Raw genomic sequence first — 14,682 nt, 5'->3', positions numbered from 1 at the left:
GCACCCCCCTCCCGCCCAAGCAGTCCCGGACCAGCTGTGTGAGCCAGAGTTTTGGTTTCGTCCCTAGAGCCCAACCCTGAGAACCTCCTATGGTTCAAGTAACAGGCCTTCCCGGGGCGGGGATTTGGTTTGTTGTTCTTGCTTTTTTTTGTTTGTTTGTTTGTTTGTTTATTTTTGAGAGACAATGTGCCAGCAGGGGAGGGGCAGAAGGGGGGCGCGGAACAGGATCCAAGGCTGGCTCTGGTCTAACAGCGGAGGGCATGATCTGGGCTGGAACTCACCAACCCGGAGAGCAAGACCTGAGCCAAGGTCAGATGCTTATCCCACGGAGCCACCCAGGCGGCCGCTTGCTGTTGTTTTTTACAGTGTGTTGTTTGTTCCCGGAAACAACTTGGTTGAACCTTCCTTTGCCTTTTTGCTGATTCCGCCTTACTTGCTGACGGGACCAAAACTCCATACAGCCCCTTGTACTGACTTTTTTTGTATGCCCGTTTAAAAATATGAGCCCCTTGTAGAACATTAGAAGGCAGTGACTCTTAGAAATGTAATAAATTAGCATCCCTTATCTAACCTCGAAGAGGGTAACACTCATTTAAAAATATTGAACAGCTGCTACATGGAAGGCAGATGCTATGGTAAAGGGAGAGTCAATCCGACCTTCACAGAGTAGGAGAAAGGGTGCTTCCTGTGGAACTGGTTATGATGGAAGGAGAGGTCCCTTTTGTCTTCATTGTTGCTTAGATGATAAATGCTGAAGAAATTTAACCTGAAAGAGAGAGCCTTACATATCTGGGAGTTTAGAAGAGCATTTGGAAGTGGGCAAGTGCTTCCATTCTATTTAACTCGGTGATGGGATCACCAGCCCAGAACAGGAACTTGCTGTTTAGTGTCCCTGGCAGGTGTTCTGTCCAAATTTGTATTTTCATGATTTTTGTTGGACATTTGTTAAAAACTGAATGGTAGATGGTACACTTGATCAGAAGGTGCACTCTGCTCTCTGAGTTTTATGTTAAGTATTACCTTAAGTAAAATAGAAATCTTTGAGTTACAAAGCTGGTTTAAAACGTTTATCCCTGTTTTTATAGACAATGGTGGGAATTTATTTTCTTTTCCTGAAACAGTAGTGGCAGTAAAAAGTTTAAAAATATTTCAGGGGTGTGTGGGTGGCTCAGTCGGTTAAGCAGCCGACTTGGGCTCAGGTCATGATCTCCCCCTTGGAAGGTTGGAGAGTCAAGAGCCTGCATCAGGCTCTGTGCTGACAACTCAGAGCCTGGAGCCTGCTTCAGATTCTGTGTCTCTCTCTCTCTCTCTCTCCGCCCCTCCCCTGCTCGTGCTCTGTTTCTCTCTCAAAAATAAATAAAGGTTAAAAAATTTTTTTTAATGTTTCAAAATAGGGAAGCTACCAGGAAAGTGATAGTTTGTCATCTTATTGTATTTACATACTATTTCCTTTCACCAGTTGTTCCTAGACTACTATCTAGCCTCATCTCCTAACTCTCTCTTCCCTCATCCCGGTTTACCCCGCTCCGGTGGTTCTCAATCCTGGCTGCACCTCAGAACTACAAGTAGAACCTACAAAAAAATAAATAAATCTAGGGACTCCACTCCATATACATTTAAATCAGAATCTCTGGGAGTCAAGTCTGGGCTTGTTTTTCCCCCCACTATTTGTTTTCTTTTAATCTGTACAGATGATTCAGATGCATAATTAGGTTTGAAAAAACAAATGCCTTATTCCCAAGCCATTTAAACTAAAGGCTGTTCCTTGGATGAACTACAAGATTTTTATCCTTTACATTTGCTATTCCTTTTTACTTAGAACACCCTTCTCTTTTTCCGCTTATTTATTTGCTGCTTATTTAAGATCTTTAAAGCCAATCATAACTTTCCTTGAATCCCCATCCCCTCACCAGACAGAATTAATTGCTTCTTCCTTAGCATTTTGTTCACACAGAAGCAGCCCTCTCATTGATGTACTCTGGACCCATAACCTACTAATAAATTGAAAAAGTCAATTAAACATTGAAGGTATTATTCATATTTTTTTATTTTTTTTAATATTTGTTTATTTTTGAGTGAGACAGAGAGTGGGCAGGGGAGGGGCAGAAAGAGAGAGAGAGAGGGAGACACAGAATCCAAAGCTGGCTCCAAGCTCCGAGCTGTTAGCACAGAGCCTGACTCAGGGCTTGAACCCATGAACCATGAGATCATGACCTAAGCCGAAGTCAGATACTCAACCTACTGAGCCATCTAGGTGCCCTGAAGTGTAAACTTTATAAGAATGAACTTGATCGTATATGACTTTTCTCTAAATAAAGCTTTTTTAAAAAGTTTATTTATTTTGAGAGAGAGAGAGAGACAAAGAGCACATGCAAGTGGGGGAGGGGCAGAGAAAGAGGGAGACAAACAATCCCAAGCAGGCTCCAAGCTGAGTTCAATGTGGGGCTCTAACTCACCAATCCTGAGATCCCCACCTGAGCTACATGATCTGAGATGAAGTTGGATACTTAACCCACTGAACCACCCAGGCACCCCAAAGCTATTTTTTGTTTGTTTGTTTTTTGTTTTTGTTTTATGTGTTTTGGTCAGTTTAACCCCGAGAGTCGTGATAGAAATATTACATAAATATCTTAAACATTTTGTTTTAGCCTGAAACAACTATATGCTCATTTGCCAATCTACTGAGAAAGCCATGGCGTTTTCTTTGCACAAGTTCTGCTGATTAGAGTTTTGTGTGGCATTTCTTGCATAAACTACACCTCTAAACCATCAGCAAAGATTTCCTAAGATTTTATTCCTTTAAGAGGAAAATAATTTAAAGGCACTTGCAGAGCTGTCTGAGTGCAGATTTCTCCTTTATAATCTTTTATTGTGATCTCACACATTCAAACAACTCACAGTTTGGGGGTCTTTCCAGAATATTAAACTTTAGATTTTAAAGAAACAATGCAATTTATTTCCACACTATTTCATCGCTTTACATATTACTAAGTTATGAAAGCACAATAACAAGTACAACTGGCATAAACAGGTTTGGGAACAAACACAGGTAACTCAGTGTCAGATTGTACTGATAGGAGCAGAAGTAGACAGATTCACGGGAGAGTAGTTTCCTAACCAGTCAGCATGATGTGGGAATTAGCAGGTTATGATTTATAAAGGAAATAGAATGAGTTAATTGGTTAGAGTTTTTAGTGTAAGTAGACTAAGAGAGCAACTACTATACCTCTACATTTTAATTATTTTACTGTGTGTCTATCGCCTTCATAGAGACATAGAGCATTCTGAGGGCAGAGATAGTGCCTGGCTATTAAAGGAAACTTTGGGGGAATCCCTAAAAGTTCTTCTGTCACCATATAAATCTTTAATCTTCTTATGAAAACAAATGAAATTCTGAAAAACGAACAGTTGTTTTTAGGACATTTACATTAATTCATGGGTCCCTCAAGAAAAGTAAATGTAATATTGCACATTTCCTTGTTAAAAGCTTATATTAATTTCCTAAGGCTGCCATAACAAATTACCACAAACTGGATAGCTAAAAGCGACAAAAATGTATTCTCTCGTAGTTATGGAAGGAGAAGTCCCAAATCTAGGTGTTCTCATGACCATGTTTCTTTCAAAGTGTCTCATTTTCGTTGCCTCTTCAGCTTCCGGTAGCTCCAGGTGTCTCATTCCTTGGCTTGGGGCTCCATGTCTTGAGCCTCCTATGGTCTTCTTAATGTGCATCTGAATCTCAAATCTCCCTCTACCTTTCTGCTGTAAGAACACTTGTGTGGAAATAACGGCCAACCATATGAGAATAAGCAAAGATTATTTACTCAGAGTTTGCTATGGCAAGGAAGTCAGCCACCATCACTTGTGGGTTGGCAAAGTAGGAAAGCTTTATAGTGGAAAAAAAGGAAATCTTCAAGTATACCCTGATTAGAGGCAATTGGCATGGGGAAGCTGTAAGTGGGCTAACTAGAAGCAAGGCATCCTATGCGATTGGTTAAGTGTGCATATTTGGCTTTCTCTGATTGATCCCAAGATAGAAGTGGTGACAAAAATTAGGGAAGCTGTCAGTTATTCAGCAAACCAGCAAACACTGGTCATTTGGGGCCAGTTGTTACAGAAGTTTTTGTTTGGCTTCTAGAATTGTTATTAGAGATAGTGGTCTGGCTTCCTACAAGCCTGGCTTATAGACAGCAGGATGGTTTCCTGGTCTGGTTACTGTAGGAAACAGGTTGGTTTCCTGAGTTGGTTGCTGCCAATTGTAGGTCAGAATTCTGTATTTATATATGGTCTGCCCACTGTTTGCATAGCCCATCTCTCACCTGTCATTGGATTCAGGGCTAATCCTAAATCCAGGATGATCTCATTTCAAGATCCTTAACTTCAACTGCAAACACCATTTTTCCAAATTAGCACATTCACAGATTCTGGAGTTTGGGACATGGACATATAGGTGTGGGGGCACCATTCAACCTACAAGCTCCTCTTGGTTTAGAAATCATGCTTACTTGTACACAGAGTAAAAACAAAAAACAAAAAACCTTGCTTCTTACTGTCCTGAATGAAACATGTAGGTAGGTTGTGACTGGATTTCATCATACACCTATCATTTCTATTTGAAACAGTTGCCTAGCTATCCCTTAAAGCTTGGATTCAAGCTGCGGATCAATCTTTGTATGTTTACACTTTAAAGCAAGACATCTTGGTAGTCTATTACTAGTGGACAGAGAAATCTCACCTTTTGTAGAAAGCTAGAAGCAGGGTGGTTAATGTATTAATGTTGCCTGTATTGTCTTTGATAGGAAGTTAAGGAACACTGCAAATCCTGGTTTTTTTCTTTCTGGTTTCAGCATCCTGAAACCTTAATCACATTGCCTAGTCAAAGAAGAGAGTAATGACTACTCTTAGCAGATCCCAACACACTAGTATATAATAGGTATGAATACATTTTTAATGATCCAATTAATTAGTTCCTTTGGATGATGTTATAACTTCTCTTAAAAACATGTGGTTGAAAAGACTTACAGTCTTTTTTACCTGAAAAGTGTGTATTCTTACTTATTTGTGCGGTGGGTGACATTTTCCCCACTATTATCTTTATTTGTTAGAATTGAACCACCCAGATCTGAGTTCATCATGTTTATGGCAAATAAAGACCATAATTTAAAATTTGCTTGATTCCAGGGAACTCTTTAAACTCATCTTTCCCCAGGTTAATTTTCTTTAGCTTTCCCAGCTAAATATCAGCTTTAGATATTAAACTCCCCCACCCACTTAGAAAGCAAAAATAGTTTCACACAAAAATTATGTTTCTGGTAATATTTTCTGTTTTCTGAAAAGTCTCTATTTTAAAAGGGTAGGATGAAATTATAAGCTACTTTAACTGCCTAGCTGTCACATGACAGCTTTTCCCATTCAGAATGAAAACCGGTGCTTATGTGACATGGTTGCACATACACAATTACCTCCTCGTAGTGCTTCTAAGCCAAAAGCTCTCAAAAGCCCAGAGGAGTTTGACAGTCTTGCTTTATTTTGCTCATTAACTTGGAAGAGGTACCAGATGATGAGTTTCCAAAAGCTGGAACCATGGCCTTTTAAAAATATCCCAAGGGTCAAATAGAGGGGCTTGCCTCTTCAATGCAAAAGAGATAATGCACAAATTATGCTTATCACAGTGCTTTCATACATGTTAAGTGCCTAATAAATGTGAATTTGAATCCTAATTGTTTCAAATTCCATCCTTCCTACTTGTTGGATATGTGACCTTTGGCTACTTTCTTAATTTCTCCAAGTCTTAGTTTACTCATCTATAGAATATAGGTAAAAATAGTATCTAGCTTATAGGATTGTTCTGAGGGAAAATACAGATAATTCATGTAAAAGCACTTAGAACAATGTCAGTTACTTGTAAGTACTCAATCAATGTTGATTATAGTTAATATAGAAAAATGATAGTTTATTATAGTATTTTTATTAACTTATCTTCTGTAAAGCTAATTTTTTAGTTGAAAGTATATTTTCTAAATGATTGTGTTTTATATATAGTTTGAACATTTACTATCAAATACTGCAGTTTTTTTAAAAAATCAGAGTCACTTAATTTGTCTTTATATTCCTCAAAATACCTTATGTATTATATGTACCCACATATGTGGTTTGAATGAAAGAGTAATTGAGGGGCACTTGGATGGCTCAGTCGGTTGAGCCTCTGACTTTGGCTCAGGTCATGATCTCACGGTCCGCGAGTTCGAACCCCGCGTCGGGCTCCGTGCTGACAGCTCAGAGCCTAGAGCCTGCTTCAGATTCTGTCTCTCTCTCTCTCTCTCTCTCTCTCTCTCTCTCTGACCCTCCCCTGCTCACACTCTGTCTTCTCTGTCTCTCAAAAATAAATGTTAAAAAAAAAAAGAAAGAAATTGATACTGTCTAGTCTCTAAACTCTTGTTTTCATTGATTTAAATGATTGTAATGAATTATCAGTAGATGGCAGTAGTTTGTTTTCTTCTTTATCTTTTGTCCATTTTGCAATAGAGACCAGAAAAAACTACAATTTTCCCAATTTTAAAGCATATATCCTTTCACAAATAGTTGGTTTAAATAAATGTCACCCAAGAGTTTTTCAATTTATGTTGCTTTAGAAATAGAGATCAAGAAGTACCAGTTATGTTATTTTTTATTATTATAAATCTAATGTTTTCCATTTTTTAAGATTTCTCCAACAAATTTTTAGGGAATACAAAAATGAGTAAGACACTGTATGTGTCTTCCTGGAGCTTATAGTCTAGTGGGGGAATATGTATAAAATGATGGAAATAATAAGAATAAAAATTGTAGGGGCGCCTGGGTGGCTCAGTCGGTTAAGCATCTGACTTCAGCTCAGGTTATGATCTCACAGTCCGTGAGTTCCAGCCCTGCGTCGGGCTCTGTGCTGACAGCTCGGAGCCTGGAGCCTGCTTCAGATTCTGTGTCTCTCTCTCTGTGACCCTCCCCTGTTCATGCTCTCTCTCTCTCTCTCTCTCTCTCAAAAATAAATAAATATTAAAAAAAATTTTTTTAATAAAAAAAGAATAAAAATTGTTAAGTAGCAGGAATTTGCTAAATGTTGTCATGCACTATTTAATTGAGTCCTCACAATAATTCTAATGAAACAGGCATTACTATTGTTTCTGTTTTATAGATAAAGAATCTGAGGCCCAGGTTGGGCCTAATAAACTAGTAAGTGGTACAATCTGAATTCAAAGCTGGCTGTGTCTTACTTTATGACCTAAACTGTCATCACAGGATAACAGATATGGAAAAAATTGCACCAGAAAGAGGGAGGGATTATATCTACCCAAAAAGATCAAAAAAGACTTCTTAAGATGCCATCTGTGATGAAGTTGAAAGATTGGTTGTGATGTTGACATGGCGGTAACAGTATTTTAGGAGATTCTATCAGTAGAACAGGGTAAATTGGAATGAAGATAGACTACAAACAGACACCTAGAAAGTGCCAGGCACGGTTTCAGGTCTCTACCTTTGTGGACCTTATATTAGTAAAGGGAGATAGGAAGAAACAAATGTATATAAAATATCAGTAGTGACAAATGCTATTAAGAAAAATGAGGCAGGGTCAGAAAATGGAGAATGAAGAAGGGGAGGTCATGTTTTAAAGAAGGTTATCAGGGAAGTCTTCTCTACTAAGATAGTATTTGGAAGTGCTAAGTAGTGAGTGAATCCTAATATAATTTAAAGAGGGAACTACCAGGTTTTGCTAAAAGAATTGCATGCAGCATGTAAAAGAAAAGTCAAGATTCTGGCTTGTCCTTTGGGTAGATAATTGAGACAGAAGTCCTGGGCCACATATTTGGAGAGTATCTTAAGGGATTTCCCAAAGGGCCTATGAAACATCCACAGTGAACTCTTATTTATGATTATCTTGAAGAAGTCTTGTTGAATTGCTGAGTGTTCTCTACTTTTTTATTTTATTTATTTGTTGATTGATTGATTTATTGATTGATTGATTGGAGAGGGAGCTGCCATTTATTTAGCTTTGCTCCCTCCTGTTCTATACTTTTTTAGAGAACTCCTTACTAATGTCTCCAGGGTTTGGGGCCTAAACAGGAAAAACTTCATTTATTGAGATGGAGGAGACTGTGAAGGAGCAGGTTTAGTGGTGGTGGTAGAGTGAACAGAGAAATACATAGTTCAGTTTGGACTATATTAAATTGAAATGCCTGTAAAAATCCAAGTGAAGATATCAGGTAGGCAATTTGGGTATGAGTCTGGAGGTCAAGAAGGATGTTCAGATTAGAGATATGAATAGGATAAAACCTGTAAGTGGGTTTTAAGGCTGTGCAACTAGGTGACATCAGTTGAAGAGTGAGTATGGAGAAGATGCCTGAGGACTTAGCATTGGGACACTGACGTAGATGAAAAAGCTGAAGAGGAACTAGCAAAGGAAACCCTAGACAAAGTCCATAATAATTACTCACTATATATGTCAGGTACTATGCTAAGCATGATACCTATATTACGTTAATTATTATGACAGCACTGTGAGGCTTTATAGATGAGGACCCTGATGGTCAAAGAAGTTAAATTGTCTCAAGGTCATAACAGCTAAAGAGCAGGAGAACCAAGATTCAAATACAGTTCAGTTTTCCTCCAAAGCTTTTTCACTTAACCATTGTGTTTTAATTTTAGGAACTAATGATGAAATATCCTTGCCATCCCTTTGAGGTTTTTGACAATTAATTTGCTTTCAGGATCACCAGGATATATGACAGGAAAAAAAAACAAACAAAGAAAAGTGAGAAATTATCAATATTGATTATTTTATAGGCACAAAAAAGGTGAATCAAAAAGGGGGAAGAGACACAGAAGAATGTCAGGCAACAGAGAAATGAAGAGTCAAGGAGTTCCTGAAGAAGGTAATGAAGCAATCTTAAGAAATAAATAAAAGATAGGCAACAACAAAAAGGTAGTATGATAGGATAATTGTGTTAAAATTTATAGCCAAATAGAACAGAAGGGAACTGTTAAATTTCTCGAAGAAGGAACTTATATGTTGTTTAGAAAAGGCATAACAACCTGGAAATACAGGCCTATAATGAAAATTCATCAACTATAATCGCTATATAGTTGTTACAGTAGCATTGTATGTATATGTATAAATGGTCTGGATAAAATAGATAGGACAATCAAAATATTTCTACCGTTCTGTACAGGAACAGGTATAACATTACAGTAGGTGATTCTGAGTTGTGTATTATTATGGCATTTGATTTTGGTTTTGTTTATGGTCAGAAAGGGAATATTATCAACCCTAAATCTACTTTATTGATGACAAACATCACATTTTTCATGACTTTGAGTAAAGAAACACTAATTTTCTTTGAGTGTTTACACTTAAATTTGTATTACGTACTTTATTCTTTTGTCTAGCTCTGGCTAACCGAGGCACATCTTCATTAACTGCTGCTGTAGAGCAAGTTGCAAAGCAACAACAGTCACAAACATCAGAGATAGAAAAAAATAAAAAAGTTCTATTCCATTTGCAGGTAACCTATTTCATATAGTTTTTAAATGAGCCTTTACTGTCTTCAAAACTATATTAAATTATTAATAGAGAAGTTATTTGAGGATACTTAATTTGGGGAGGCAATTTCTAAACTTCTATTTTTCATGTTTACTCCTTCTTAATTATTCTTTTATCCCTAAATGAAGTGTATACAAGTATTCCAGTGTCATGGAACATTTTGCACACCCAATATACAAGGATTCAGCAATGTCATTGCAACTGTAGTATGTACATATGAAACCCATCTATCACACAGAATTATTTTAAATTCACTGCCATTTGGTAGTTTTTTCTAAAATGTTAAATTGAAGAAAAGTTAAGTTTTTAAGCTAGTGGGTTTTTAAAATTTTTTTGTTTTTGTTTATTTTTGAGAGAGAGAGAGAGCAACCAGGGGAGAGGCAGAGAAAGAGGGAGACACAGAATCTGAAGCAGGCTCCAGGCTCTGAGCTGTCAGCACAGAGCCTGACATGGGGCTCAAACTCACAAGCCATGAGATCATGACCTGAGCCAAACTCAGATGCTTAACCGACTGAGCCAACCAGGAGCCCCTAAGCTAGTATTTTTAAAGCCATGGCTTGTGAGTTATAGTTGTCAGTGAACATTTCAAGTTGATAAGAAACATTTTTGTGTTCCTTATATTTCATAATATATTCATAATTCCACTGCAAGGAATCTGGAAGCCATACTTGTTTTTTGTTTTGTTGTTATTGTTGTTGTTGTTTAGCATGCAGCACATTTAGATGCACTATACTCCATTAATATAGCTAAAGAAGCAAAAATGGAAACCGTATCTTTACTATCTGCTTTGTAAAGGTTATTATTAAATATATATGGAGGGGCGCCTGGGTGGCTCAGTTGGTTAAGCGTCCGACTTCAGCTCAGGTCATGATCTCACAGTCTGTGAGTTCGAGCCCCGCGTCGGGCTCTGGGCTGATGGCTCAGAGCCTGGAGCCTGCTTCCGATTCTGTGTCTCCCTCTCTCTCTGCCCCTCCCCTGTTCATGCTCTGTCTCTCTCTGTCTCAAAAATAAATAAAACGTTAAAAAAAATATATATATATATATGGAAATGAAAAGAATAGGCTCTAGAGCTCAGCTGCCTAGTTTGAAAGACAAAGTTTGCTACCTTTAGCTCCATGGTTTAATTTCTTTGTGCTTCCATTTTCCTATTTGTAAAATGGAGATAATCATATGACCTACTTAGAAGTTTCATAAGGATTAAATGAATTAATATTTGTAAATACGTGTAAAGTATCCTGCTGGGGCCCTGATGGACAGTATAGAGCTGGATTTTGATAATATGATGATGATAATTATACTCTCAAGGTAATACGGATCTCCTACAAATATCTGCATTGCATTAGTCACTTTTAGAAAAGAATATATTTTTTGCAATAGAATATAATACAAAAATAATAATGTCTTAGCAGTTTATAAAGAAATTATCCATAAAACTTCTCAATCTTCAATAAGTTGCACAGATGTTATTTCACTTATATTCAGGGCTTACTTTCTATTAAGCATTTTGCCAAGCATTGTCCTCACTCTTAAGTTGCTCATCATCTATTTATGAGGGAGACAAATAAATACATAATTATATGCAGGGTAGTAATGTCAACAGTATAGGCAGATTTAACACTGAAAAAGGAGTGATCACAAAGTGATTTTTCAGTTGAATTTAAAAGAAGTCAGCTGAAGGGACGTCTGGGTGGCTATGTCACTTGAGCATCTGACTCTTTGATTTTTGGCTCAGGTCATGATCCCAGGGTTGTGGTGTTTATTGAGCCCCTTGTCAGTGCTGAGCATGAAACCTGTTTGGGATTCTCTCCCTCTTTTCCTCTGCCCCTCTCCCCTGTTTGTGCTCTCTCTCTCTCTCTCTCTCTCTCTCTCTCTCTCAAATAAAATAAAAACAATTTTTAAGTCTTAAAAAAAAAGAAGATAGTTGGAATTCACTTGGATAATTGGGTATCTGGGACAGGTTTAAGGGTTAGGTGCTAAGGAGGATGGTATTCCAGACATCCAGACAAGATCTTAAGAAAATCCACAGGTGCATGTAGCATTGATACACTGATACATTCATAGACCTACAGTTGACCCTTGAATAACAGAGTGTTAGAGGCGCCCACCCCTAACATATATAACTTTTGACTCCTCAAAAACTTAACTATTAATAGCCTATTGTTGACGAGAAGAATTAACCAATAACATAAACAATCTATTAACACATATTTTGTAAGTTATACGTATTAATTACTGTGTTCTTACAATAAAGTAAGCTAGAGAAAAAAATGTCATTAAAATCACAAGAAAGAGAAAATACGTTTCCAGTACTGTACTGTGTGTGTGTGTGTGTGTGTGTGTGTGTGTGTGTGTATGTGTGTGTGTGTGTGTGTGTGTGTAAATCTTCCTATAGTGGACAGTACTGTGTGTGTATCTTCCTATAAGTGGACCCATGCAGTGCAAATCTGTGTGGTTCAAGGGTCAACTGTACATGTAGTTTGGTGGCAGTATAGCATAGGGTGTGTTTTGAGACATGGTAGGAGATATATACTGTGATCAGAAACCTGGATGTATTCTAAAGGTGATAGGAAGGTTTTGATGGGTTTGCAAATGATTACCTTTATATTTTAGAAAGAGAATTATAGATGCATAAAAAACACTTTTCATAACCCAACATCCATTCATGAAAAAAACTCTCAGCAAATTAGGAGTAGAACTTCCTTAATCTAAAAAGGGCATATATATCCATTTATGAATCTTACAGCCAACTTCATACCTAATGGCAAAAGACTGTTTCTCCCTTAAGATCAGGAACAAGGCAAGGATGTATGCTCTTACCACTTCTTTTCTTCTGTCATACTGCTGGTTCAAGCAAGTGCAATCATGAAAGGAAAATAAATAAAAGGCATCCATATCAGAAAGGAAGAAGCAAACCACTTTTATTCACAGGTAGCATGATTATCTTTAGAAAATCCTAAGGAATCTTTAAAAAAAACAGATTAGGACTAATAAGTGAGTTTATGAAGGTTGCAGGGTACAAGATTAGTATATAAATATCAATTGTATTTCTGTATATGAAAGAAACAACCAGAAATCAAAATTTAAATAGCAATATCATTTACAGTAGCATTATCATTTACTTATAGGTAAATGTGACAAAAGGTTTGTGTTACGGACTGAATGTTTGTGTCCCCCTCACCCAAATTCATATGTTGTAGCCCTAACCCCCAATGTGATTGTATCTGGAGATGGGGGTTTAGGAGGTAATTAGGCCTAGATGAAGTCATCCTCATGACATGAGTAGTGCCATTATAAGAAGAAACACCAGAGAGCTTACTCTCTCTCTTTTTCTGCTGTGAGGATACAGTGAGAGGGTGGCTGTCTGCAAGCCAAGAAGAGAGCTCTCACCAGAACCTAACCATGCTGACACACTTTCAGCCTTTAGAACCATGAGAAATAAATGTCTGTTATTTAAGCTACTGAGTCTATGGTATTTTGCTATGGCAGCCCAAGCAGACTAAGACAATTTGTCTTAAGACTGGTATGCTGAAAACACTGATGAGAGAAAATAAAGACCTAAATAAATAGACAGATATACCATTTTCAAGAGTCAGAAGAGTCAGTATTGTTAACATGTAAGTTCTTTCAATTTTATCTATAGTTTAAAAGCAATTCTAATCAAAATCCCAGCAGGCTTTTTTTTTTTTTTTTTTTTTTTTTTTTTTTTTTTTTTTGGAGAAATTGCTGATTCTAAAACTCATATGAAAATGGAAAGGACCTAGAATAGCCAAAACAATTTTGAAAAAGAAAAACAGTGTAGAAGTTCATATGTTACCTGACTTAAAGATTTATTATAGAGCAATCAGGACAGTATGATAAGGAATAAAGATAGACCTACAGATCCATTGAACAGAACAGAGTATGCAGTAATAGCCCCACACATATCAATTGATTTCAAAGGTGCTATTATGGATTGAATGTTTGTGTTTCCTCTAGTGTGATGAAATTTTGAGGTAAGGCCTTTGGAAAGTAAGATGTGGGTGACTTTATGAGGGTTGTACCACTATAATAGAGTTACTGTCCTTATAAGAAGAGGAGGAAAGGGGGCGCCTGGGTGGCTCAGTCGGTTAAGCATCTGACTTCAGGTCATGATCTCCCAGTTCATGAGTTTGAACCCGTGTCAGGCTCTATACTGACAGCTCAGAGTCTGGAGCCTGCTTCGGATTCTGTGTGTGTTTCTCTCTCTCTCTGTTCCTCCCCTACCAGAACTTTCTCTCTCTCTCAAAAATAAATAAGCCTTAAAAAAAAAGATTAAAAAAAAAAAAAGAAGAGGAAGAGAAACCAGAACTCTGTTTTCCACATGAGGACACAGGAAGAAGGCAACCATCGGCAAACCAGAAACAAGGTCATCACCAGGAACTGAATCTGCTGGCACCTTGATTTCTCAGAATTGTAGAAATAAATGTTTGTTATTTAAGCCACCTAATCTATGATGGCTTAACAGCCAAGCTGGCTAAGGCAGGTGCAAAGACCATCCTTTAGAGAAAGAATAATCTTTCAACAATGGTAGAGGACAGCCGCATGCAAAAAAAGGTGAACCTCAATTTTCATCTCATACCACATGGAAAAATTAACTCAAAATGGATTAGCAGCCTAAGTGTAAGAATTAAAGCTATAAAATGTCTAGAAAAAAAACCGGAGAAAAGTTTAGTGATACTGAGTTTGGTAAAGATGTCTTAAATAGGACACAAAAATTTAAAAATTGGACTTCACCGGAAATATTTTTAAATTTCTACTCAAGAGACACTTTTAAAAATGAATATATGGTATATTTGTTGGGGCCCTATGGACATTTGGATTGTCATAGACTAGGAAAATTATTTGAAAACACATATGACAATGTGCTTATATTGACAGTATATAAACAAATCCTACAACTCAGGAAGGCAAACAACCCAATTAAAACCTGGACAAAATATTTGAATAGTCATTTTATTAAAGAAGATATTACAAAAGACAAGCAAATGAAAAGATAATATAAATATCATTCATCATTAAGGAAATGCAAATTATAACCATCATAAGATACTACTCTATACCACTGGAATGACTAAATTTAAGAAGACTGACCA

General features: G+C 37.1%; 1 protein-coding gene across 4 annotated transcripts in view; it reads left to right on the top strand.

Annotated features, from left to right (window-relative positions):
- The first annotated feature begins 60 nt into the window (after window positions 1-60).
- The window catches only part of CCDC122 (coiled-coil domain containing 122), a 54,311-nt gene continuing 39,689 nt past the window's right edge, over window positions 61-14,682 (top strand). For 2 of the 4 annotated variants that reach the window (XR_009248727.1, XM_058684550.1), the window contains exons 1-3: window positions 61-4,930; window positions 8,815-8,903; window positions 9,418-9,533. Coding sequence is in view for 2 of the 4 variants with exons in the window: in XM_058684550.1 (XP_058540533.1) it covers window positions 8,858-8,903; window positions 9,418-9,533 (162 nt within the window). In the remaining 2 variants the exon portion in view is untranslated. Of the gene's footprint in view, window positions 4,931-7,135; window positions 8,904-9,417; window positions 9,534-14,682 lie in introns of those variants that run through there. The other 2 variants (XM_058684565.1, XM_058684572.1) reach the window with 2 other exon arrangements.

This window comes from Neofelis nebulosa, chromosome 1 (genome assembly GCF_028018385.1).
Source record: "Neofelis nebulosa isolate mNeoNeb1 chromosome 1, mNeoNeb1.pri, whole genome shotgun sequence".
Classification (NCBI taxonomy): domain Eukaryota; kingdom Metazoa; phylum Chordata; class Mammalia; order Carnivora; family Felidae; genus Neofelis; species Neofelis nebulosa.
This window is presented reverse-complemented; position numbering and strand designations above follow the sequence as displayed.